This window comes from Manacus candei, unplaced genomic scaffold, assembly GCF_025592945.1.
Source record: "Manacus candei isolate 608988 ecotype Guabito, Panama unplaced genomic scaffold, ASM2559294v1 h1tg000064l, whole genome shotgun sequence".
Classification (NCBI taxonomy): Eukaryota; Metazoa; Chordata; class Aves; order Passeriformes; family Pipridae; genus Manacus; species Manacus candei.
This window is the reverse complement of record NW_026138112.1, coordinates 2,158,104-2,181,886: the sequence shown is the minus strand read 5'-3', so window position 1 is coordinate 2,181,886 and position 23,783 is coordinate 2,158,104. Positions and strand designations below refer to the sequence as shown.

Here is a 23,783-nt window from a genome sequence, read left to right as displayed (position 1 = left end):
CGCTTGTGGAAGGGAATGGAGCTTTCTACCAGAAACTTTTCCAGTTTTTGGAACAGAAAGGATAAAGTAGTTACTACCTCCACACAGAGCCCTGTGTGTGATGTTGGCAAGTTTGTGATGCTCACTGTATGTTTGTCACTGCAGGGATGCAGCGTCCCGCCGAGCCCTGCAGTCGGCCCTTCAGCAGCTCGCAGAGTCCCAGCCGGAGGCAACGGCAAGAAACCTTCTGCACTCTCTGCAGTCTTCAGGGATCGGTGGCAAGGCTGGAGTTCCCAGGTGCTGGATGAGTTGCCTTGTGTGGAAATGGTTCTGAGTTGCTGGTAGTTGCTCCTGTGTTCAGAGTGGTTGTTCTGCTGCTGTTTGGCAGAGGTGTTAAAAACCTTCAGAGACAAAGTTGTTAATGCCTTTCAGATGTTCCTCTCTTACCAGGATATTTACACTGCTTTCCCAGAAGACAAGAAAGAGGTATCAGTGCTGGTGGATTAGGTCTGAGTTAGAGCTTTGCTTTTGTTAAACTTCAGATCTTTTATCAAGAAACAGTCTCCAAAATGTTTAGGAAAGGGGATTTCCTTACCCATCAGGTCTTCAGCTGGTGGAATTCAATCCCTTGGTATAGACAGGGAGATAATGAAATTGGAAGCTGAGCTGAGCAACAAGGAGCTCTTCTCTTGTGGTAACTTCTGGAAACACTTGTGGTTCCAAAGGGTGACTTAGGGTATTGCTGAGCTGACAGAGGCCACAAGGTGCCATCCTGTAGTGCCTCTGTGGCTGAACTAAGTGCAGCTTTAGAAAAATCCCTGATCTGGGTTTCAAGGCTTGCAGTGACAGGATATTCACCCTTCAGTCATGGTGACTGGCCTTGTGTGCAGGGACACTATCTACATTTTTCACTTTGAGGTAGAGATCTAAAGGAGGTGAGGATCCTCAGGGAGCTGCGAGGTAGGATCTGTTGCCTGGAGCAGAGGGAGGGGGTGAGGGTTGGCAGAAACCAGAACCACGCAGTGTGCCAGGAGGGAATGTGAGCTGAGGAAAGATTTGGCAATCTAAGGCTGGGAAGCTCTTGACAGTAAAGTTGAGCAGCAGGTGAGAAATCTTGAGTCACTTTTTGGGCACTCTCAGTTGGTAAATTATTTAACTCTCATTTCTGTAATGCCGCTGGGAAGATCCAAAAATGGTCTCTTTCTTCTGCTAAGGTTTCTCATTATTCCCAGCAGGCAAGACTTATCCTCTGGTGTGCCATTTGGAAGCTCTGAGTGTCAAACCAGAGCTGAAACAGCTTCTGAGGGCTGATAATTTCCATTAAAAGCAAAGGCTTTAGCTGCATTTTTGTGTGACAAAATTGCCTGTCAGTCAGGTGCTGTTCTGACATGGGCAAAGATGGGGCTGTTATGGTCTAGTAGGTGTAGATTTCCTACTGGGAGCTGTAGATTTACTTCCCTCTCCTGTTTGTGCAACAGTAAGAGCAGTGGGTCTGCAGCTCTGCTGGCGCTCTCCTGGACGTGCCTGCTTGTACGCACAGTCTTTCCGACGCCTGACAAGAGACAGGGAGAAACATGGAAAAAACTGGTAGGTTCTTTTTGGTTTGCAGAAGTATCCCTTTGGAGATAAGGACTTAAATATTTCTAATGTCTTTAAGTTGCTGAAACATGGCAAATAATTCTGAATGTAACTGATAACAGCAGGTTAAAATCCAGGTTTACAAGGGAATCTGGTGTATTTTGATCTCTCCTGTTCTGCTGGAGGAAGCAGGAGATGTGTAAAGCATGAGAGAGGGGCAGTCTTGCAGCTGTGCATACAGAGGTGGCTATTGGTGCTTCTAAGGTGTATCTGCAGTGTGGCATGAAGTCCTTGTGACTCCCTTGAAGTGTGAGATTGTGTCATACAGTATCAAATAGCTTTTTACTTTCTTTTCACCTCCTTTAACAACACGAACCTGTGACCACGCTCACAGCACCTTGGGATATAGTCGAAACACACTTCAAGAAGGGATGTAATCTGATATAAATTGCTGCTTTCAAAGGTGGAGTTTCCAAAACTGTTATTCATGGTTCTGCAAAGAGGTGCATGTGGGATGAAAGCAATGGCAGCTTGTGGGAAGAACTTACATGTCCTAAGGACATTTTCTTAAGCAGATTCTGCTAATCAGCGGCATTTGGCATGTCTTATTTGATATGAGCTCTCTGAGAAGCAAGTGCATGAAGGTTTTCTTGGCTGTTGCCCTTGGCAGGTGGAGGTTCAGTGTTTGCTCCTCTTGGAAGTCCTGGGAGGTTCTCATAAGCAGGCGGTGGATGGGGCCGTGAAGAAACTGAACAGGCTGTGGAAAGAGGTGATGTATAACCTTATGTACCATAGTCAACAGCTGTTCTGGCTTCTCTGCTGTTAACATGCCTTGCTCTTTTTCTCTCCAGAACCAGGATCTGGTGGATCAGTACCTATCTGTCATTCTTGGTCTTGGACCAAACCAGAGTTATGCTGCAATGCTGGGACTTGTGGTGCAGTTTTGCACAGCCCAGAAGGAGATGGATATTATTAAACGATACAAGGTACATCTGTTGTACTGCTGGTTTTTTGGGGGAATAAGAAGCGTTACTTGTCATCATAGAGAAGGGGCTGAACAGATGTCTCAGTGAGGCTGGTACTTTGCATCTGCCCCTGTTTCACTATATATATTCAGTAGTTCTGCACTTCTGCCTTTAGAGGAGGTTTGGAGGTTTAGAGGAGGTGCCAGATCTGTGGCTGTTTGGTGTTACCTGGGCATTTCTGTAGGTTGCCAACACTGCAGCTTCCTGCCTTCTCTCTGTTGTGGGAATGAAAGGCAGCTCTCAGTGTGGTTTGAGTGTTGGGCTCAGGGTAGAGCAGAGAGCAGCAACTTCTGCTTGACTGACTTACGTGAGGGTGGAAGCAAAGCTGCTGTGTAGGGAGTAGGGCAGCCTTCCAGAGGAGAAGGAGGTGGGGTGTCCAGCCTGGGTTCCCTACAGTGTGCTGGGAGCTGTGTACAAGTTGTGATGTGGCTGTAATCTGGTGTTTCTGCTTGCTCAGAGTGCTCTCCTGGATTTCTACTTGAAGACCATCCTTATGAGCAAGACAAAGCCTCAGAAGCACCTGCTGGTGAGACACTGTTGCAGAGGTGCTTTGCTTTGTCCCCTGGCAGCGTTGGGGGTGGTGCTGACGCTCTGTTCCTTTGCAGGACAGCTGTTCCCCGCTCCTCCGCTACATGTCCCACTCAGAGTTCAAGGACTCGGTTTTGCCAACTCTGCAGAAATCCCTGCTACGGAGTCCTGAGAATGTAATCGAAAGTGAGTGTGTTGTCTCTGTGTGTTGCTCTGTCAAAGAGCCTCCTTAGAGGTCTGGAGCTGTTGGGGCAGTGTCTCTCTGGACTGTGCTGCTGGTACTGCGAGTGCAGGCAGCAGGATTGTCTGACATCCTAGGGTTAGATGTGGAGAAGCAACATTTGTAGTGTGATCCCAAGTGTCAGGGTGTGTTTTAGCTACTGTTTGCACCAAGGACGGGATTTCACAGCTGAGTGCTAAGAATAATCCTGAATTAATCTATTCACTGGGCATCAGTAGGGTTTTTTTATTGCTACTCCTTACTACCCTGACTCTCTTGATGTGAATTGTGGGGAAGGGTGTATTAAAATGCTAAAAACAATTACTTAACAGAATGTAATGTGCCATTATCTCTTCTGTCTTCAGCAATCTCTTGCTTGCTTGTGTCTGTGAACCTGGATCTCAGCCAGTATGCTCTAGACATTGTGAAAGGACTGGCCAGTAAGTGCTCTCACTGCTGGGGGGAATGATGAATTCAGAATAAAGCTTTCCTCAACTTTCTGGCTACACCTGTAACAGCTTCACTACTGATGAAGAGGTGGTTTTACATGGGAGGGAGGATGATGCTGTAACTTGGAACTGGAATAGTTCATGTGATGGTTCCAGAAGCCAAGTTAAGCCACGTGTAAAGATATGTCCTTGCCTTGCTGATTTTAAGCAGTTTATCATAAGGAACTCTTAGCTTGTGCATTATTTTCTAGGTCATCTGAAATCCAACAGTGTGCAGCTGATGGATGAAGCAGTTGTGGCACTGAGGAACCTGGCTCGGCAGTGTAGCGATCCTTCGGCTGTGGAGTCACTGGGCAAACACCTTTTTGCCATCTTAGGGGGTGAGTAAATTGTAGGATAAGCAGTGGGGATGAATACAGGTTTGTCAGCCTCAAGGAGTTCTGTGTATTGTATTTTCTGTTGTCTGTAGCTGCTTGTATGGCAGGGGTGGCTCAACCTGGCTCAGGGATAATGGGGCAAGCTGTTGTATTTTGGAGAAGATTCTCCATGTAGCACATAGCAGTTGTCTGTAAGTCACCTGTCACCCATGTGTTCCTTGTTGGCAGGCTCAGAGGGGAAGCTGACAGTTGTTGCTCAGAAGATGAGCGTCCTTTCAGGTGAGGATCCTAGAAGAAAACTGCTTCTTTGGTGAAAGAAATTCAGCAAAAGGCTGAATGGGAGGGATCTGTATTTCAGCCTTCAGGATTCCCCACCTGTCTCTCTGAATTGGTTGTAGTTGAAGCCATAGAGGGTGCTGGATACCACATGCCAGTTCCTGACTTTCTATTCAAAGAAAATAATTGGCTGGTAGGCCAAATATTTTATTCAAAGAAGACTTGTTTTCTGAGTAAAAATGAAGACAGAGATCCTCCAGTGTTGGTACCTGGTGGATGTGACATCCAGATGTAGTGACAAGAAAAAAGATGTCTGTGCAAGGATTGAAATGTGAAGGGTCATTCTTTATTGGCTTTAGATTTTGTGCTGGTAGTTTGGGAACTGCTGAGAGAATTCTGTCCTTTCAGGGATTGGCAGCCTTAGTCACCATGTGGTTTCTGGACCCTCCAGCCAAGCTCTGAGTGGAACCATGGCTGAGCTTTTCATCCCTTTCCTGCAACAAGAAGGTGAGACCTCTTGCCTTTGTTCTGGGTTTGCTAAGCTGCTTTTATCTTGAGCAGGATTTCCACATGGCCTGTAATTCAGGGTGAATCTGGAATCTTGGCTGCTGTGTTATGGAGTCTGTTGCCCTGTTGTGATGAGCAGCCCCATGGAAAAGTGCAGTGCCTGTGAGAAGCACATGTGTTCTTTCCTTGCATTCTGACATTGTTACCTGCTTTCTGGTTTATGTTCCTGTGCTTGATGCAGTTGCTGAACTGACATGAGCTCTGTGTTTCTTCCCAGTCCACGAAGGCACGTTGGTTCATGCAGTCTCTGTCCTGGCTCTCTGGTGTGTTCGGTTCACCACAGAGGTTCCTAAAAAGCTGGTGGAGTGGCTAAAGAAAGCCTTCAGCCTTAAAACCTCAACTTCAGCTGTGAGACACGCCTACCTGCAGTGCATGCTGGCCTCCTTCAAAGGTAAAACTGGGCACCTTTATTTTTGTCTTGCACTAGAATTGTAAGATTTCTAGCTCAGGGACCATGCTTTGTTTTATATAGCACCCCGCTCACTGAAATCTTGGTTTGTGTCTTTGACTCTTGGAAACTTTAAAAAAAAGAAATAAAATTACTGTGTTTGAAATGAAGAACTTAAGAAATTATTATCTTTTGGTGATCCTCTTGAGATTTGCATCTGTTGGTCCTATCCCCTTTGACTGCAGCATTTCATCCACAGTTGTTAGACCTCTGGGATTCCTTAACTTGTGAATGTTTGAAGTGGAACAGATGGTCATGACTTGCCAGGAATTTACTTTCCCTCTCTTAGGAAAACATTAATCTTTGAAGTCAGACTTCCTGTGATTTGAACTAATTCCTTTAATGTAACTGAATTAGCATTTTCTTTTGCATCCCATGAACAGAAACTGGTATTGAGATGGGACTGCTCTGTCTGTGAGGAAAGGACTGAAGTTGTTACCATCTAGCTTTTCACACTTTAATATTACTGATTGGCAAATACTCTGGGAGATTCAGAATCCCCCCCAGCATGTGTCTGATTCCTTTCCTTGTCTCATAACAGCAGAAGAAACACTGATACCTGGGTTGTAAAGTGAGAAGAACCATGTTGTTTTGTAACCTGTCTCTTTTGTCTCCTCAGGTGACACATTATTGCAGGGAATGGACTTGCTGCCAATGCTCATCCAGACAGTAGAAAAAGCAGCGTCTCAAAGTACTCAGGTTCCCATGGTAACTGAAGGAGTTGCTGCGGCTTTGTTGATCTGCAGGATGTCTGTAATTGAGGGACAAACTGGTAAGGTCACAAAACAGCTGGCAGAATCCAATATAAACAGGTTCTGAGGGTTAACACTTCTTCCTGATAATGTGCAGGGGATACTATTCCCTAATCTGTGGATAGTTTCTGCATGGAAAAATCATTACTATTTTGTAAACCAGGGAAAGATTAATTCCTGTCTCATTCAGGGAAGAATTCTTGCTCTTCTATGGCTTTGCAAATTCCAGCTTCCATTCAGTTAAGGCAATATTCCTCTTTATTCTGACAGATGATGTTCACTCAGACCTTACATGGTAGGAGTTGACTGATGTATTGAAATAATTACTTGATTGTTATTTGGGTAGTGTTTTGGAAAGCATGAGGAACTGAGTTCATACATCTATCAGATATAAAAACCAGGTGTGTTCTACCAAAAGCAACACACCACTTCCCCCCTTTCCTTCATTTTTGGGAAGGTTTGCCCTATGAAAGATTAAGGTGAATCAGACTTTGCATTTCACATGTGTAAGTCAGAGAAATGTATTTTTGTCAGCAGGTGATTTTTTGGCATGTTTATAGTTCTGAATGAGAGAGATGAGAGGCTTTAGAACTGAAGACAAGTAAGGCTTAGAAGTAACTTGAGGGATTTCAGGAGACAGAATTCTACTGTATTTTATGTGCACTGGTGATTCTGACTTATTTTGAAACATCCTTGATAGACATCTGTTCTTTTCCTGTCAGAGTCTAAGCTGAGTGGGTTCTGGCAGCTGATTCTGGATGAGAAAAAACAAATTTTTACATCTGAGAAGTTCTTGCAGTCTGCATCAGAGGAAGGTAAATTGGCAGTTATTGTATATCCAGTTGCTGTTTAACTCTGTTTCTTAGTACTTACAAGAACTAATGTTTTTGTTAGCCCTGTTCTATGATCCTTGGAGGATGGAGTTTCAGATTAAAATGAACAGTGTACTCTTCAGAAGTACACCTAGACTAGTTGTAGTCTAAGCTTGACAATGAATCAGTTTATTTCTTGATGGATCTGTTATCACACATTTATCATTCCGATACAAAATGTGTCTGAGTGGTGTTCCCATTTGTAAGTAAAGAGGTGCAGGTAATCTGAGGGATGTGGAAAAGCATAAAATTTAGAATAAGATGGGAGAAAGTAAAATAAGGCTGGAGAATAAAAAATGTAGGTGAAAATCTGAAGAAATGTGGGGGAAGAGTAATAACAGACAGAAATGAATTGGACTATAAATTAGTGTTTCTGTGCTCTGTTTTGATCGATTGTGTTTAAAGATTAATTGAAAAAAAAAATTAATGGAATGTGCCCAACAGAAAACATTACTGACTATCTACATTGTAAACTGGAAGTTTTGAAAAACAGTTCATTAATCATTTCTCTGAAATGAATTAATTTATCTTTTGTACAAAGGTACAATAGGTAAAGTTTTCTAAATGGGAAATGTAATTTCTCCTTTGCTTCCTGCAATCCCTGCTTCCTGAAGGCACTGTGCATATCCATTCATTTTCTCTCCTAAGTCTGCAAATATCCTAAAACAGTGTGATTTGGAAAATTTTGGAATGGTCCCTTAGGATGTTAGATCCAAGAACTAATGCTGAGAGTAAATACTGTCATGGTTTGTTGTTGCTGATTTAGGCAAAGCTGTCCAGCTGTGACATCATTAACGTGCCCAAATCTCGATACCTTGGATGTCAGATCCATGCTTAGGGGGTTATTACCCACCCCATGTTTCAGGGCTTCTGCTCCTGCTTGTGTGATGTGGTTGAGCATCCATTCACAAACCAAAGGGTCCAGTGACAGCTGACACTCAGTACTCATTTTGTTTCACTGAAGCTCTTTGGGGAGGGCTCAGGAATTAAAGTACTGATGCAGTGAGTGTGGTGTTTATCATTTGCTTTGCTCTGTCAGCTTAAACCAAAATAGGTCACACACAGTGGTCAGGAAAATTGTCCTGGGATCCAGCTAACAACACTTGTATGAAATCATGGTTCTGTTCCCAGTCTTGGCAGACCTGAGTTGGATTTGTCTCTAGCTTCACTGAGAAGATTATGTAGAGGCTCAGCTTGGGGAGCTATTTCACTGTGTCCTGCTTGCTGTTTGTTTGTTTTCAGGTAAAAAAAATACATCTGCTTCCTTACGAAGTTCCGTGCTATTTTAAATATTTGTCTTTTCCCACAGCCATGTGCACAGTGCTGCAGCTGACAGAGCGCCTGCTCCTGGATCATGCCCAGCGGCTGCCTGAAAGCAAAGTTCAGTACGTAGAGTGCACTTCTGTCCCAGATCCGTGTCTGATCCCGGAGTGCCGGTGTGGGCAGTGGGGAGGGTGGGCTTGGGACGTGGCATGGAGAGTGGAACTCTTGGTGCTTTTGTGTCCAGTTGGTTTGCAGAGCTGCCTCCCTGGCTAAACCTGTGTGTCTGTTTTCAGGCAGTACCACCGTGCCCTGGTTGCCGTCCTGCTGAGTCGGACCTGGCACGTTCGGAGACAGGCCCACCAAACAGTTAAGAAGCTCCTGTCCTCTCTGGGAGGGTACAAACTGGCCTATGGGCTCTTGGAGGAGCTCAAAGTGGTTCTCAGTTCTCACAAGGTGAGTAGCCAAGAAGCCTGGTCTGTGCCCAGGCAGTTGTATACTGCCAGTCACCTCCCTGCCCTAGATTTGCTGTTAGTATTGACATACAGCCTGATGTGAAGATTATTCAGCTCCAGATGTTCTCCTAGAATGCCATTTGTTACTGGATTACTGCATATTACAGTAAAAATGTCTATGGTGTGCCTATTCTTCCATATATATATATATACAAAAAGATGTATTATTCAAAATTATTTGGGGAGGAAGCTGTAGTTTTCCATGGCCTTCTATTAATTTAATGCAAATTTAATCCCTGCTGGAAGACCAAGTGCTTAATTCCTTTCTTTGTATTCTGGTTCCTTTGCCCTGGCTTATAGCTCAGGCTGCCTATTTAAAACAAATATAATATAAATACTTTAATGGCAACTGTAATAAAAAATAAAAGAGGAAACACTGAGTCCTGTATTATTGGGCTTGCTGCTAGGGCAGCACCATGTCAAGTTGTGTAATAGATTAAGCTGTATTAATTAGGTAGCAAGGCTGGGACTTGGTAAATAATCTTCCCATGTAACAGACACAGCCTGAACAAAGTATTTTTGAAAATATACTGGGTAAAATTAGACTGCAGAAGTCGGGCATACTGTTCCCAGCCAGCTGGCTCGACCTTTTCCAAAGTCTTCTTTGCCAGAAGTGATCATTTTAGTTTTATTTTACCCCAACTGAGTATAGTCCTCCATGCCTGATCTTTCTGTTGCTGTCATCTCTTGTGCTCTGGTTTTGCTGTTATCCTTTATCCCTTCTTTCCTTTGAAAACTTCAGGGGTTTGTTACTGACAGGGAGGTGATTGTTGGCATTCAGTCTGGTGTTACTGTGGGGAGGTGCTCAGGGCTCAGGAGGGTTTGATGTTGTCCATCCAGGTTCTGCCTCACGAGGTCCTGGTGATGGAGTCAGGAGAGCTGTCAGAGCTGGGAAGGACATACATTCCCCCCCGAGTGCTTCTCGAGGCACTCTGTGTCATCTCAAGTGTGGCAGGGCTTGATGTGGATTCCTCTGAGCCAGAGAAGCTGGCCCTGGAGATGCTGCTGGTGAGCCATCATCCTTCTGTAGGTAAGTGCAGGGATAAGACCCTCATGGTCAATGTATGGGGTTTTATTGTACGTCTTTATTTCATTGTATCAGCAACCTGCTTCTCATTTATTCTTCTTACCAGTGGCAGTGCAGCCCGGACTTTGGCCAGCCCTCCTCATCAAGATGAAGATAGATCCCAAAGACTTCATTAGCAAACACCTGAATGACATCTTGCCCAGGATCACTGCCCACACTCCAGAGAACCAGGTGATTAATTCCTGCTTTCCTTGTGGTAGTTTTGGGAGATACCTTGGAACAGGAGAATTTTCTGGAGGAGTTCAGTACTAACTGATCTATAAGGAAGGAGATCTATCTAAAAGGTGAGGAAAAGGCAGGTTCAAAAAGAACGTCTCTGGTGAAAAGGAGGTGGAATTTAAGGGAGAAAGAATGTACCAGCAACTGAGTAGAATTTTAGATAAGATTCAAGTACTCACTAAACAAGGCATTAGGGATTAGAACATAATGGGGGCTGCCTCAGCAGGGTATACTTCTTGGAGACAATTTTAAGGAATTCTGATTATGTTTTTTCCTTCATTTTCCTGACAGTCATGTATGAATGCAGTGGGATCTCTCTCTCTGCTTTCACCTGGTAGAGTGCTGCCACAGCTCATCAGCACTATCACAGCATCAATGGAGAATCCAGCTCTGTGCCAGGTTACTCGAGATGAATTTGCCATCATGAAGACACCTGAGGGAGAACTGTATGACAAGTCTATAATACAGAGGTAAGACTTAAATTTCTTGTCTCTCTGCACCTGGGGATTGATCACTGCTGGCATCTTGCCAGTGGGTGACTGAGTGTGTCAGATGCTTTTTCTGGACTGGAGTTCCCAGATTTTTGTGTCCGGATCTCAGTCCAGATCAGTGCTGATTCTTTTCTCTACTTTTCCTTCTCAGTGCTCAACAGGATAGCATGAAAAAGGCTAACATGAAGAGGGAGAACAAAGCTTATTCCTTCAAGGAACAAATCATTGAGCTGGAGCTGAAGGAGGTGAGTTGATGGGAACAGGAAAGCCAGGCTGATCAGCACCTTCACTGCAACTCATCTGTGTTGTTGCATGGCTTCTGGCATATGTGTGGGAAAGATTCTCTGACCTTCTTTGAATAATTAAACATTGTCTTCTCTTGTATCTGTATGTATCCATTTCTTTTCTGTTATATTTGTATTTTGATATGCTGTTCTACCTGTTTGTGAGAGCACTTACTACTTGCTAGTCCCTGTTTTTTCTCCTCATCTCTGGTTCAATGTGTCTTGTGTAACTTTCCCAGTAAGAGTTGTTCCATAGGTGCTTCCATCTTGTCATCAGCCAGCAGTTCTGTTTGGCCTGGCCAGGGCAGTGAGTGTGAGTGGGGGGAAGAACTTGGTGAAAGGAGGGGAATGTACCAGATTGACTGGAACAATCTTTTATTAAAGGTTGACTTCTCTTTGCTCTGGGGAGGACAGCTCTTTTTAACGATATTAAATGATTTGTGACCAACTTAAACACGGGAGAAACTTATGCTGCTAATGGGACATTAAAGTGTTGTTAACCTGCTGATTTCCATTTCGTGTCTTTACTCAAGAGGGAATATATTTGGAAGCGTATTTTGATACTGTTTTAAAAGTAAACAGCAAATAATCTCAGTGTGTCCAACTTTCTTCTCTACCTAATTGAGTAGCTGGTGTTAATAACTAGCTTAATAATGTCTATGGCTCTCTACTGCAGGAGATAAAGAAGAAGAAAGGAATAAAGGATGAGGTGCAGCTGACAAGCAAGCAGAAGGAGCTGATGCATGCACAGCTGGAAAGGGAGGCTCAGATAAGAAAACGGTTGAAGGAGGTGAGTTTTGATTGTATTTTTTGCCACCTCTGCAGCTACCATGACCCAAGTAATTTTGATGAAAGGAAAATGATGTAACATAGAGAATATCTGGCAATCACCTGTTTGTTTCTTTTATTAGAAATTAGATTTAACAACTTGGTTTTTTTCCCAATGGAGTTTTTGTATGGTAACCTTTTGAATTGTTTCTCTTACAGCTTGATAATGAGCTGGAAACAGCTCTAGGACTCCTGGACACTGTTATAAAGAAAAAGCCTCCTGGTCTCACTCAGTACATCCCTGGTCTCATCAGTTCCTTCTTGCCACTTTTTCGATCTCCTTTGGCTGCTCCAAGGATTAAGAAACTTTTTCTTTCCTTAGCTTCCTGTGTCATGCCTGCTCGACTGAAAACCTTTGGTTAGTATTTGCAGTTGCTATTTAGGGGCAAGGTAGATTATTTTTGTGGCAGGGCAGTGAAAATTCTTGCTCTTACAAGCTGTGGATCACAACCAAGAAAAGCCAAGAGGAAAAACCACCTGGAACAGTTCTTAGGGAGATGACTGTGATTTCCCAGAGATACGACTTCTGGATAGGACTGGGACCAAAGACAAGGAGTTGTCTGGTCATTGTGACCAGCTCTGGAGAGCAGTTGGTTGCTGTGGGACCATCTCCCATGTGCAGAGTTTAGAGGATGTGAGTGTAACTCACACATGTTGTGAAGAAAGCTGTCCCCTGTCAGCCCCGGGGCTGGCCTTCCTCTCTGTGCCTCTTTGCAGCCTGACTGTTGCTCTGAGCTTTGTTACAGTTCTTGAGTCTGTGTTCCTGGGGATTTCCTCTCGAGAAATCTTTGGGTTTGGTCCTCTCATGGATTCTTCGTTCTTTCTTTGCAGGTACTTTAGTGAGCCACGTGACCTTGCGGCTGATGAAACCAGAGTGTGAATTAGATGAATCCTGGTGCCAGGAAGAGCTGCCCACTGCTCTGAACAGAGTTGTCAGCTTGCTGCATGCCCACACCATCCCCAGCCGAACTGGCAAGGGAGAGCCAGGTAAGAAGGATGGTCAGTATGGTACATCCTGCTGACATTCTCCCCCCCTCCAATAAATATAAATTGGTTTAGTTTTCAAAGTTTGTATAATATTTTGTGAGGCTTCACTTTTTTTGTTTTAATTGGATAACTCTTCATAGATATGAAAAACCTTAAGGGTTTTTTTTTTGTGTGCTGATAGTAGTAGAAGTGATGTTACAAGTGTAGTAAGTGTAGAAAGAAAATAGCAGTATTTTTTCTTAAAATGGTTCATACAGAAATAATAGCAGTGAAATTAAGGCTCATCTTTGCCAAAGACAGCTCCTACATTTCAACACCACTTAGCATAAGGGATTCAGCAAGACTAAGTGGAAAGACAAAATAATTGCTTGTTATCTGTGATCTCAGCAGTGAAGTGCCCGTGGCCTCTACTTGTTTGCTGTGTGGTGCTGCAGTTCATGAATATTTTACTATGGCATGGTTGTAGAAGGAGCACTTCTTTCCACTCTGTAACACGAGGGCAAGCGTATGATCTGAGTTAAAATAAACCTTTTTTTTATTTTATTAATGGAGATAGTTTTAATCTAGATCACTTCCAGAATCTCCTTCACAGGGGGGTGCACAAGTGCTTGTGCCACTCCACTGACAGTAACAGCAGAGAAGAGGAGGGTTGGTGTGTGTCCTTTGGGGGCTGGGCTGGCTTAGGTTGTCTCACATCATCTGCTGTACTGCAGGGATATAGAGGTGGTTCACCCAGGCTTTGAGGCTGTTCCTCATCTAACTCAGTAAAAGCTGCTGTGGTAGATGGTGTATATTTTTAAGGGAAATGTGGGGTTCTGTTTGGTCCCTTACCCCCGTAGTTCAGTTCTCCCCTTGCTGTTCAGCTGCCGGTCAGATGTGCAGAGGTGTGACTGTGGCACATGTCATTGTCACAGCTGAGCAGTGGCAGTTGACCATGTTGAACAGCACTTCAGTGCTGAACAGCTTGGTGATAATTCAGTGTCTCCACTATGCAATTTACTGCCACAGTAAGTGCAAGTTCATTAACATTTGAATCCATTTTCAGGCTTATTTCCAGAGAAAAGTGGACATATTTTGAGTCCTTCAAGATTTCCTACAGTGCTTAATTAAATTAATATCCAATTATTTTTTTCCACTTCTGCAGAAGAGAAAGGCAGTAGTTTCCATAGCACTTTGTTGGACAAGTCATGTTACATTCCCAAATGATTTTTTCTCATTTTCAAAGTTCTTTGGAATGTTGTAGAGGATTGGTTAGAAATGCGAGGACATATGAACATGGCTAAGGCTATGGATGAGCTGCTAAAGTATAAGACTACTGCTAAAGTATGAGCAGTCTGACTAGGCCCATGAGAAAGTCTGAGATAGCAGGGCCGTGAGAAAGCAGCAGCATCCTTGGGTATTCTAAATTGAGCTGAAAAACGGGAGCTAGGCATTACCAAAACAAAGACACTTAACGAGCCACCTGTGTAAACAATGGAAAGCAGTTAAGATGATATCACCACCTAACTGAGTACCAGTAATGAGCCTAATTTCTGTAATATTCATGAACCTATTATAGAGTGTATATTAAGCTGCTGTCAATCTACAATAAACGAAGTTCCTGGATTCTCACATTGAGGTGTCTAGAGCTTTCCATTGCGACAGAATGTAGTTGTTTTCTATGTGATTTAGTAGAGGTTAATTTCTCTGGTTACCATGAGACCTAAGACAGACCCTACCTCCTTGTAATGTGGATGATAAAATTTATCATTCATTACAGAATATATCTTGGCTTTTCAGCAATCTTTTTCATGTTGGTCAGTACCAGCTGCTGTATAAATAGAACATTTATCATCTCAGATAAAGCTTTCTTTCTCCTGCTACATATAGAGGGATAGTGGTTGAAACCTAGAAATACCTGGCCAATACTTCAAAATGAAAAAAAAGTATAAAAGCAAACAGATACTGAGAAAACAGAGAGAAAAAAATCCCACATCAGAAATGGAGGGGGTTTTACTGAAGCTGTTCATGTTAAATAGGAGCTCACAATATGTTTGGGATTTAATACTTCTCCCTTGAACTACTTTTGCAGTATCTGTGCCCTACATAAGCTGACTAATACTGCAGTATTGTATCTGCAGTGCTCTTCATCTGCATCTTGGAAATTTAAAGTTGGGCGTTCTCTGTCAGCACAGATTGGATGTAGAAAGGAAATGTTTTCCCTAGGCATCTGATACTTGAATTTTAACTGGACTAACTGAGGGACTGGAAGGAGCATTCGCTATATCCTATAGCCAGGGTTCTGTAAGAAGGAAGGAGCAAAATCTATAACAGTGGGAATCCAAAAGCTTTGATTTTTCAAGGAGGGGAGTTGAGATTTGCACCAGAATTAGATGGACCTCATTCTCAAGGATCCAGCTGAAGACTGGAATGACAGGTTAGCTGGTTTGGCAGGAAGTGTTTAAAGGAAATATAGCTGCCAAACAGGCCCTTGCTTTGGTACAAATGAACTTTAAAATTGACTAAAATAGATTTTATTTCAGCTTTGGTTGTGTAATGGATCTGATTTTGTGTCCCATCCCCTGCTGCCTGCAAGTATTTCCAGTATAGACAAAACCTCAGTTTTGCCTGTCTACTTTAATCCACTGAATTGTTTAAATTTCATTTACAGTGTGTATTTTTGCACTGTTGAGGCATTGGAAGTAATTTGGAATCCTAATGTGACTTTAATTAAAGCCAGACAGAATCATAGAATCATTTAGGTTGGCAAAGATCCTTAAGATCATCAAGTCCTACCCTTAACCTGGCACTGAAATGCCAGAAGTCACTGATGGAGCAGGGGCATAGCAATACTTAGGGTCACTCAGCATGTTTGTTCATGAGGCTGAAGCTTGGCCACACACCCAAGTGTACATTTTATACCAATCAGTGTTATAAAAAACCCATGGGGGGATCAGCTGTGCTCACAGGGTTATTTTTCCTTTTCACAGGTGCTGCCCCATTATCAGCTCCAGCATTTTCCTTAGTCTTTCCTCTCCTGAAGACAGTTATGACCGAGACACCTCATGACAGCGAGGACAAGGAGGAGTTCCTGGTCAAGATTCTGCAGATCCTTACAGTCCATGCTCAGCTGAGATCATCAGGAAATGGCCAGGCATTGCTGGTGGATGAGGTGAGAGCTGTGGGGATCCAGCAGCTGATCAGATGAGCCTTAGGATAAAACAACTGATGTGTAAACTGGACAAAGCAGATTAATTCTGCAAGTTAAAGTTAAGAAGGTAAGATTGTTTTATGTCACAGGTTTTGGTACCTGTCCAGCCCTAGGTTTTGGTTGTGATTTTTTAAGAAATGTCATACACAGGCAAGGTACTTCAGAGTCACAAGACATAAAACTTTTCATCTTCACTTTTCAGAATGGCCCAGAGTTGCTGCCCCGGAGGGACATGCTGGTTCTGCTGACCCGGGTGATAGGAACAGGTTCTCCACGGTTACAGGTGAGTCCTCAGCATCATAACTATCAGGATTCTCCCTAACTTTCATCAGCACCTAAATAATGGAAATGCACTCAACTGGTTTAAGTCTCTGAGGCTGGTGGTCGATACAGTCCCAATTTTCTCCTGTGTTTGTGGTATCTTGGAATAAAATGTCTACATCTTTTTTTTCCTGTGGGTTTTATTGCACGAGACATATCCTTTATTCTTCCACAGGTGACACTGTTTCCTTCTCTAAGGCCTTGCTCTGCTGAAGAAGTTCAGTAGTGGCTCCTCTCAGGGTTTGTTCTAAGGGATGAGAAGGCAGAAAGGTCAATGATAAAAATCAGAGAGTAGGACTGAACTCGGTTTCGTCACTGTCCTTTGGGAATTCCTCCTCCTGTGATGGCACTCAGCCCCTACTCTGCTCTTGCTTTGACAGAAGTACAAGTTGTAGTGGAATCCCTAATATTTCCTCGTGGCATTTTAGGTGTTGGCCTCCGAGGCGCTGACCTCGCTGTGCGCGAGCAGCAGCGGGGAGGACGGCTGTGCCTACGCCGAGCAGGAGGAGATTGACGTGCTCCTGCAGGCCCTGCAGTCTGCCTGCATGAATGTTCGGGATGCAGCTCTCAGGGTAGGTGGAATCATTCAGGGTCACACCGAATTCCTGAAATCTTTGGGAGGTGAATCTTCTCTAACACTGATGAAGAGAGGCTTCAGCTGTGATGGCAGTCTCAGGGTAGTGTGCCTGCTGGAGGGGGCAGTCTGAACGATAATGCTCAGTGCTCTTTGTGCTAGATTTAGGGGTACTCTGGGTTTATGCACATCTTTATTTTATTAAAACAGGTGTGATTAGGACAACTTAACACCTTCTATTTACGATTGCATAGAGCTTGGTCTTAGAGAGAGAAACTGTCAGAAAATTCCTATGTGTATATTGGAAAGCCTCAGCTTAGTCACTTCTGAGAACATAGAACATCCCAAGGGTGCTTGATTTTCTTTGCCATGAAACAAATTCCAGCTTAGCTCACCTGAGCTGTCTTTGTACTTAGAAGCAGAAAAGACTGTAGTCACCAGAGCCTCTCTGCATCCTGCCTGTGGAGCACTATTCCTGAGTTTCACCAGCTCACCTATTAGCAATAGGAAGTCCTTGACCAGCAGAGGCAGTGTAAGGCACCAGCAAACATGAATTTTGATACTTCCAACCACTGAGAGCTTGACTGGGCAAAGGTTTCAAGTGTTTTAAAGCATCTGTTTCTGAAAATCAGATCCTTGCACTGATTCTCCTGTAAACTAATTCAGGGACTGATGGAGCTACAAATGGTTCTGCCAACCCCAGACAGTGATGAGAAGAATGGACTGAACCTGTTGCGGCGCCTCTGGGTAGTAAAGTTTGATGTCAAAGATGAGATTCAGAAGCTGGCAGAGAGGTGAGAGTTGTTCTTGGCTGATTGAGTTTTAAGGGGATCTCTCCTCTGCTCACCTCGGTGAGCTGCACTGCAGGACTTTGCCCCTGCAGCTGGAGCTCTAGGCCACCTGGATATTACATGTAGCAGTGGCTTCCCTTGCTGAAGGGTGACCCATCACCTCTCTGTGTGCCCTGCAGGCTGTGGGAGTCCATGGGGCTGGAGCTGCAGCCTGACCTCTGTTCTCTGCTGATCAAAGATGTCATCTACCACGAAGAGGCAGTGAGACAAGCAGGGGCTGAAGCTCTTTCCAGAGCTGTAGCTCAGTACCGAAAGCAAGCAGCAGAGGTCATGAGCAAACTCACGGAGATTTACCAGGAGAAGCTCTATGTAAGTAGTCTTGTCCTAAGGGCTTGACAGGCATGAGCTTGTGCTTTGTATTTTTTGTTAGTTGCTTTTCCTTTCGTCTCTCTTGAAGATGTGCATTGAGCCTACTGCTGCTGTGTTTGAGCTTCTCACAGACTTCAGTGTCTTGCACCAGCAATAGCACCACTGTACTGAAGGAGGGTGTGCCTTAGGTGGTCCAGGAAGGCTGTGACAGGGCAGGGTCAGTTTAAGTCATTTGGGGTCTAAACTTTCTTCTTGTTTTTTTACCGTGCTCTTCTGCTAGTGGTATCATACCTCTGTGCAGTATTATCAAATGGCACTGCAGCTATGGCTGAAAGATCCTCTGTGTCCCCATCCTTGGAAAAGGAATTCTGATGAAATTTTTTTCCTTCCAGAGGCCACCTCCAGTTTTGGATGCTTTGGGACGAGTGATATCTGAATCACCACCTGACCAGTGGGAAGCAAGGTACAGTCATCTTCAGATTGAGCTCAACATTTCCTGTGCGTCTAAATGAGAATTTTTGATTTTTATTTAGAAGAACAAATTATATGCAATTGTGTTGAATTGCTGGTTTCACGTGTCCTTCTGGTAGAGAATATTTGTGCCACTCAAGCAGACTGGGCAGGCAGAACTGAAATGGTTTTAGTTCCATCAAAATACTGGATGCTGTCTTCTCTTTGTCCTAATAAGAACAGTCTTTCTCTCAGACTGTCTGATTTTTGTCTTATCTTACTGTGTTCTCACCTCTGTATGGGCCATTGATTAGTTCAAGAGCCGCAGTGCAAGCCTTAATGAACTGGATGAATTCCAGTTTGGATAATTAACTTTTTGTTTACTTGTGTACAATACAGGTTTAATTGGAGATCATCTTGTTTGCTTCTTGTCTTGAGCTAATCTGTCCTTTAGTCTGATGTACCTTGTAAAGCTGCTGTATTTCAGCAGCAGATGAGGTGATCCTGATGTCTAAGATGGCTCAAGTATCTGTAATGCGTTATCGAGATAAAAGTCCTTCTGTGGCTGAGGGATTGTTGCCCTTTTGGGAGGCTGCAGCATGGGGTTATGTAATGAAATACACAGAGGTTGGACACTCTGAGGCTCTTTGTTTTCATTATGGCTTGTTCTCTCAATTTTTTAATGTACTGCTGATAGCAAATGTGATTGTGAGCTCAAGTAAATTCTGTGAAAAGTCAGTAAGCTTACAGGGTCACCATCTTCACAGGTGTGGCATAGCTCTGGCTCTCAACAAGCTCTCAGAGCATCTGGACAGTTCTCAGGTGAAGCCCCTCTTTCAGTTTTTTGTGCCGGATGCTCTGAATGATCGCAGTCCTGAGGTCAGGAAGTGCATGTTAGATGCAGCTCTTTCAACGCTCAACACTCATGGCAAAGTAAGTCTGAACATTTCTTTCTCTAGCAGTGGAACAAAGATGTGATGAAAATGTAGACAGTGTCTTGGAGCCCACAGATTTTATTTTTTAAATTTTTTTTTTTCAACTTTCTTAGAAGTTGCTGTTACTTGTAACAGCTGAAAACTTCGTTTAGGAGTTTCTGTGTGTTCAGAGTTGTTCTGTTCCTGTTGACTAAGTGTGGTTCTTCCCTGTCATTGCTATAAAAAAGAAATACCCTTGAATCAACTGGATTTGCAATGGTATAAAACTAGAGTAATAAAAGTGAAATCAGACCATGGATCTTTTAATCCTGGGAAGATGAGAATTCCTTTTCAGGTTTCATGTGAAGCAAAACATGAAAGCTTGCTGATTGTTGGCTTAATTAAACTGAAAACAGCTGAAGTCATTGAGGGAACTGAGGACCATCCTTCTCCCTGCCAGCCCTTTCCAAGCAGTGTCACATGGGGGAGGTGTGCAGGGTGGGAATTGCTCAGCTTCTAATTTCCTTATACTTGCCAGTCACCTCTGGACAAATGTCTGTATTCCTGTATAGCCCAAGACAGTTTGGGTATTTTCATATTATTCATTCTTTCCTTCTGTTTCTTAGAAAAACTGTGTGAAGTTTGTTTGATGTTTCTGCTCTCCCTTTGCAAATGGGGCAAGCAGAGGAGCAGGCACTGATGCTCAGGCCCGGGAGCTTGCATTGCTTCTGGCAGAACATCATGCTGGCAGGCTTGGGGAATCTAATTTTGAAGAGCTGACTTCTCTCTAGCAGGAAATATTTGTTGCCTATTGGGATGGCACAAGGTTTTATGCGATGTGACACATGAAATGAACTGTAAATACAGTGTGATTGTTCAGTTGTTGGCTCAGAGAAGAACAAACAAGTCCACTGAGCATAGCAAATCTCATTCTGAGTGGACTCTAGTGGCAAGTTCTGTGGTTTTGTTTTTCAGGACAATGTTAACTCTCTCTTGCCAGTGTTTGAAGAATTCCTGAAAAATGCTCCTAATGATGCCAGCTATGATGCTGTCAGGCAAAGCGTGGTCATTCTGATGGGGTCACTGGCAAAACATCTGGACAAGAGTGACCCTAAAGTGAAACCAATTGTTGGCAAACTGATAGCAGCCTTGTCCACCCCATCTCAGCAGGTAGGTGCCTTCTGGGAGGAGTTCTCAGGTTCCCCACAGAGGCAGTTTAACACTAGGATACTTTTAGGGATGTCAGAGAAATGAAAAATGGCTCTGGTGACAGAAAGGTGTCATTGGGGGTGCAGTCTAGGGAGGAGTTATGTTAGTGATGAATATTTAGTGGTCTGATGGCTGGTGGATTGTTTTACAGGTTCAGGAGTCAGTGGCAAGCTGTTTACCGCCTCTGGTGCCTGCCATTAAGGAGGACGCAGGAGGAATGATCCAGAAGCTGATGCAGCTGCTTTTGGAGTCTGATAAGTACGCTGAGCGCAAAGGTGCAGCCTATGGGCTGGCAGGGCTGGTCAAAGGCCTGGGCATCCTGTCTCTCAAGCAGCAGGAGATGATGACCACGCTGACCGACGCCATCCAGGACAAGAAGAACTTCCGCCGGCGGGAGGGTAAGGGACAAAAGCTTTTCCCTCCAGATACCTGATATTTCTCTGTACCCACTACCACTCTGGTCAGATGAAGTGCCTGCACCCTTGTGCTTGGCTTAGCTACATTTATTTTACTGAAGTTTGAAGAGAAAGAAATGGGAAGTAACTGTTTTGAGGCCATAAAATTGCTCTGTTCACATCGTGGTGGAAGAAGGGTTTCTGGTGCTAGACCATACACATGTGCCCCTCCCTCCTGTTTTCAGAGGCAGGTTTTGCTGGGGGGGCTCCTTTTCTGAGGTCACAAATCCCCACTACAGCACAAGCCACAAGGGCAAGAAAGCAAGAGACTTTAAGCTGTGAGGTTTTAAGTGCTTCCGGAGGAATTGTCAGATATTTTGTAAACAATTTTCTTTTTCCATCCGCTTTATATGAAGTTGTGTTTTCCTCTGACTGTGCTTTTTGGGTTTTTAGGAGCTCTGTTTGCCTTCGAGATGCTCTGCAGCATGCTTGGGAAGCTCTTTGAGCCCTATGTGGTTCATGTGCTGCCTCACTTGCTGCTTTGTTTTGGAGATGGGAACCAGTATGTGCGAGAGGTAAGTGCCTTCACTTTCTGCAATCACAGAGCATTAAGAGAAAAACAAATGGAATGGTTATGAATCCTGTTTGTAACCAGGCAAATTGAGAAGATGACCTATCCCTTGAGATACCACTAATAACAATTTGATCTTCTTAATAACTGAAAGCATCTGATTTCGTTGGCCATTAATTGGGAGCTACTTAGCCAGCTGCATCATTGTACTGAGACACTATTTACATGGAGGCTTTGTTCCCAGTGAGTCTCAGAGGAAGGGAAAAAACACGTGTTGTGTCACAGTTTGTGAGTGTTCTCTTCTCCTTGGAGGCTGCAGATGACTGTGCCAAAGCCGTGATGAGCAATCTGAGTACTCATGGAGTGAAGCTGGTTTTGCCATCACTTCTCGCAGCCCTAGAAGAGGAATCTTGGAGAACTAAAGCTGGTATGGAGCAATATCTGACTGACAAGATGAGACTAACTCACAGTGCCCTTCTCTGTCATTCCCCTCGTGCATTCCATCATCCCTACAGATGGCTGTGATGGTTTATTATCTGTGGAACTTTTAGAGCTCTTGAGATACAAACGAGTTCTCTGACACATTTGGGCAACCTTTTTTTCCCCTCAGCATATTGCAGGGACAGTTTGTACTTCTGTCTCTATAGAAGTACACCAGAACCTGGAATTTTCCTCCCACACTTCTTTTACCTAGTACAAAAGAAAAAAAAGTATTTTTTAGTGTTTTTAGGTGTCATAGAGTGGCTTTGATGCATTTCAGCCTTTCTTTGTGTTCTCCAAGTGGTAGATTTGAATTTGAGATAAATGTGATTATCTTCTCATATCGATTCTTAATGCTGTGTATTGTTTTGTGTTTTGTCTCGTCTTTTTTCATTTTTTTTTTGGTGTACTTTGTGCACAGGCTCAGTGGAACTGCTGGGGGCTATGGCATACTGTGCTCCCAAACAGCTCTCTTCCTGCTTACCCAACATCGTGCCCAAACTCACTGAAGTGCTGACAGATTCCCACGTGAAGGTGCAGAATGCAGGGCAGCAGGCTCTCAGGCAGATTGGGTCTGTCATCAGGAACCCAGAGATCCTGGGTAAGAACTGCCTGCATCTCTACTGTCCTGACATGACAATGGTTTATAACAGCAAGATTTAGGTTCAAATGCAAATTTGTATAGAAATTAAACTACTCCTATGGGAGTATAACATGCAAGCTTGACAGCTTGTCTGCTTCCAGGCTTTTTAAATGCTCCTGTCCCTTTTGTCAGCTGGTGTTAATAGGGTTTCCTCTGTCCCTGTGCTGCTGGTTCCTTTAGAAGGATCTAAAACATCCTATGAGAGAACACCAGCTCAGCCTGACAATGCATGTTTGGTTAGGTACAAATGAAGTTTTTTCTCTCCCTTTAAAAAATGTTCAGCAATCGCTCCAGTTCTGTTGGATGCTCTCACTGACCCCTCCAGGAAGACCCAGAAGTGTCTGCAGACTCTACTGGATACCAAATTTGTCCATTTCATTGATGCTCCATCCTTAGCACTGATCATGCCAATTGTTCAGAGAGCTTTTCAAGATCGTTCCACAGACACCAGGAAAATGGCTGCCCAGATCATTGGGAACATGTACTCCCTGACTGACCAGAAGGTGTGGTGCTAAAAATGCTCTCCAACTGTATTACTCTAATACATTACTGGTAGGGGATGACAGACAAGCCCTAGAGGGAATTTATTTGGCTTGGAGATTTTCCTGTTAAGGTAGAAAATATTAGCATCCATGCAGATTCTTTAATTAAATGTATGTAAATGAACAGATCATGACTAAAGGCAGTGACAGTTCTCAGATGCTTAAGACTGTCTGCTCTGTGCTTTGGTCACCTAGTTAGTACTATATTTATCCCTGCAAAAAGGTCTTGTAATTTTTACTATATAAGAAATGCCTTAACAAACAAACAAGTGAAGCACAGATCAGCTGCTTACAAATGGATCCAGGGTTTGTTTGAAAAGTATTTGTAGGACCTGAATGTAGGCTTAAGATCTATGTTTAATTTTTGTGCTCATAATCTCTACATTTAAACCCTGTGTAAATGTTAACAGTGTTGGATTTTCCTTAGACAGAAAGTGCTGGGTTGTGAGTGAGCATAGAAAAGGTTTTGATTTGTACAGAACTGGTGGTGTTTCTTGGACTTGCAGAACAACTCACTGTGCTAATTTGCAGGATTGTCAAAGCAACTGATTAAACTCTCAGGATACTAAGGATGTTTGCTAATAATAAGGGG

At 43.6% G+C, this 23,783-nt stretch overlaps 1 protein-coding gene across 2 annotated transcripts in view; it reads left to right on the top strand.

Moving 5' to 3' along the window:
* Positions 1-23,783, top strand: part of GCN1 (GCN1 activator of EIF2AK4) — a 40,713-nt gene that overhangs the window by 3,250 nt on the left and 13,680 nt on the right. For both annotated transcript variants that reach the window (XM_051805375.1, XM_051805374.1), the window contains exons 4-38: positions 145-276; positions 1,458-1,566; positions 2,228-2,326; positions 2,409-2,543; positions 3,040-3,108; positions 3,188-3,296; positions 3,696-3,770; positions 4,031-4,159; positions 4,385-4,435; positions 4,841-4,939; positions 5,217-5,390; positions 6,067-6,219; positions 6,922-7,014; positions 8,381-8,456; positions 8,628-8,787; positions 9,687-9,876; positions 9,980-10,104; positions 10,444-10,622; positions 10,795-10,888; positions 11,604-11,717; positions 11,915-12,113; positions 12,587-12,742; positions 15,712-15,893; positions 16,135-16,215; positions 16,682-16,825; positions 17,494-17,621; positions 17,798-17,987; positions 18,380-18,450; positions 19,205-19,370; positions 20,327-20,521; positions 20,712-20,958; positions 21,409-21,530; positions 21,839-21,953; positions 22,428-22,607; positions 22,932-23,152. In XM_051805375.1, the coding sequence (XP_051661335.1) occupies positions 145-276; positions 1,458-1,566; positions 2,228-2,326; positions 2,409-2,543; positions 3,040-3,108; positions 3,188-3,296; positions 3,696-3,770; positions 4,031-4,159; positions 4,385-4,435; positions 4,841-4,939; positions 5,217-5,390; positions 6,067-6,219; positions 6,922-7,014; positions 8,381-8,456; positions 8,628-8,787; positions 9,687-9,876; positions 9,980-10,104; positions 10,444-10,622; positions 10,795-10,888; positions 11,604-11,717; positions 11,915-12,113; positions 12,587-12,742; positions 15,712-15,893; positions 16,135-16,215; positions 16,682-16,825; positions 17,494-17,621; positions 17,798-17,987; positions 18,380-18,450; positions 19,205-19,370; positions 20,327-20,521; positions 20,712-20,958; positions 21,409-21,530; positions 21,839-21,953; positions 22,428-22,607; positions 22,932-23,152 (4,762 nt within the window). The remainder of the gene's footprint in view (positions 1-144; positions 277-1,457; positions 1,567-2,227; positions 2,327-2,408; positions 2,544-3,039; positions 3,109-3,187; positions 3,297-3,695; positions 3,771-4,030; positions 4,160-4,384; positions 4,436-4,840; positions 4,940-5,216; positions 5,391-6,066; positions 6,220-6,921; positions 7,015-8,380; positions 8,457-8,627; positions 8,788-9,686; positions 9,877-9,979; positions 10,105-10,443; positions 10,623-10,794; positions 10,889-11,603; positions 11,718-11,914; positions 12,114-12,586; positions 12,743-15,711; positions 15,894-16,134; positions 16,216-16,681; positions 16,826-17,493; positions 17,622-17,797; positions 17,988-18,379; positions 18,451-19,204; positions 19,371-20,326; positions 20,522-20,711; positions 20,959-21,408; positions 21,531-21,838; positions 21,954-22,427; positions 22,608-22,931; positions 23,153-23,783) is intronic.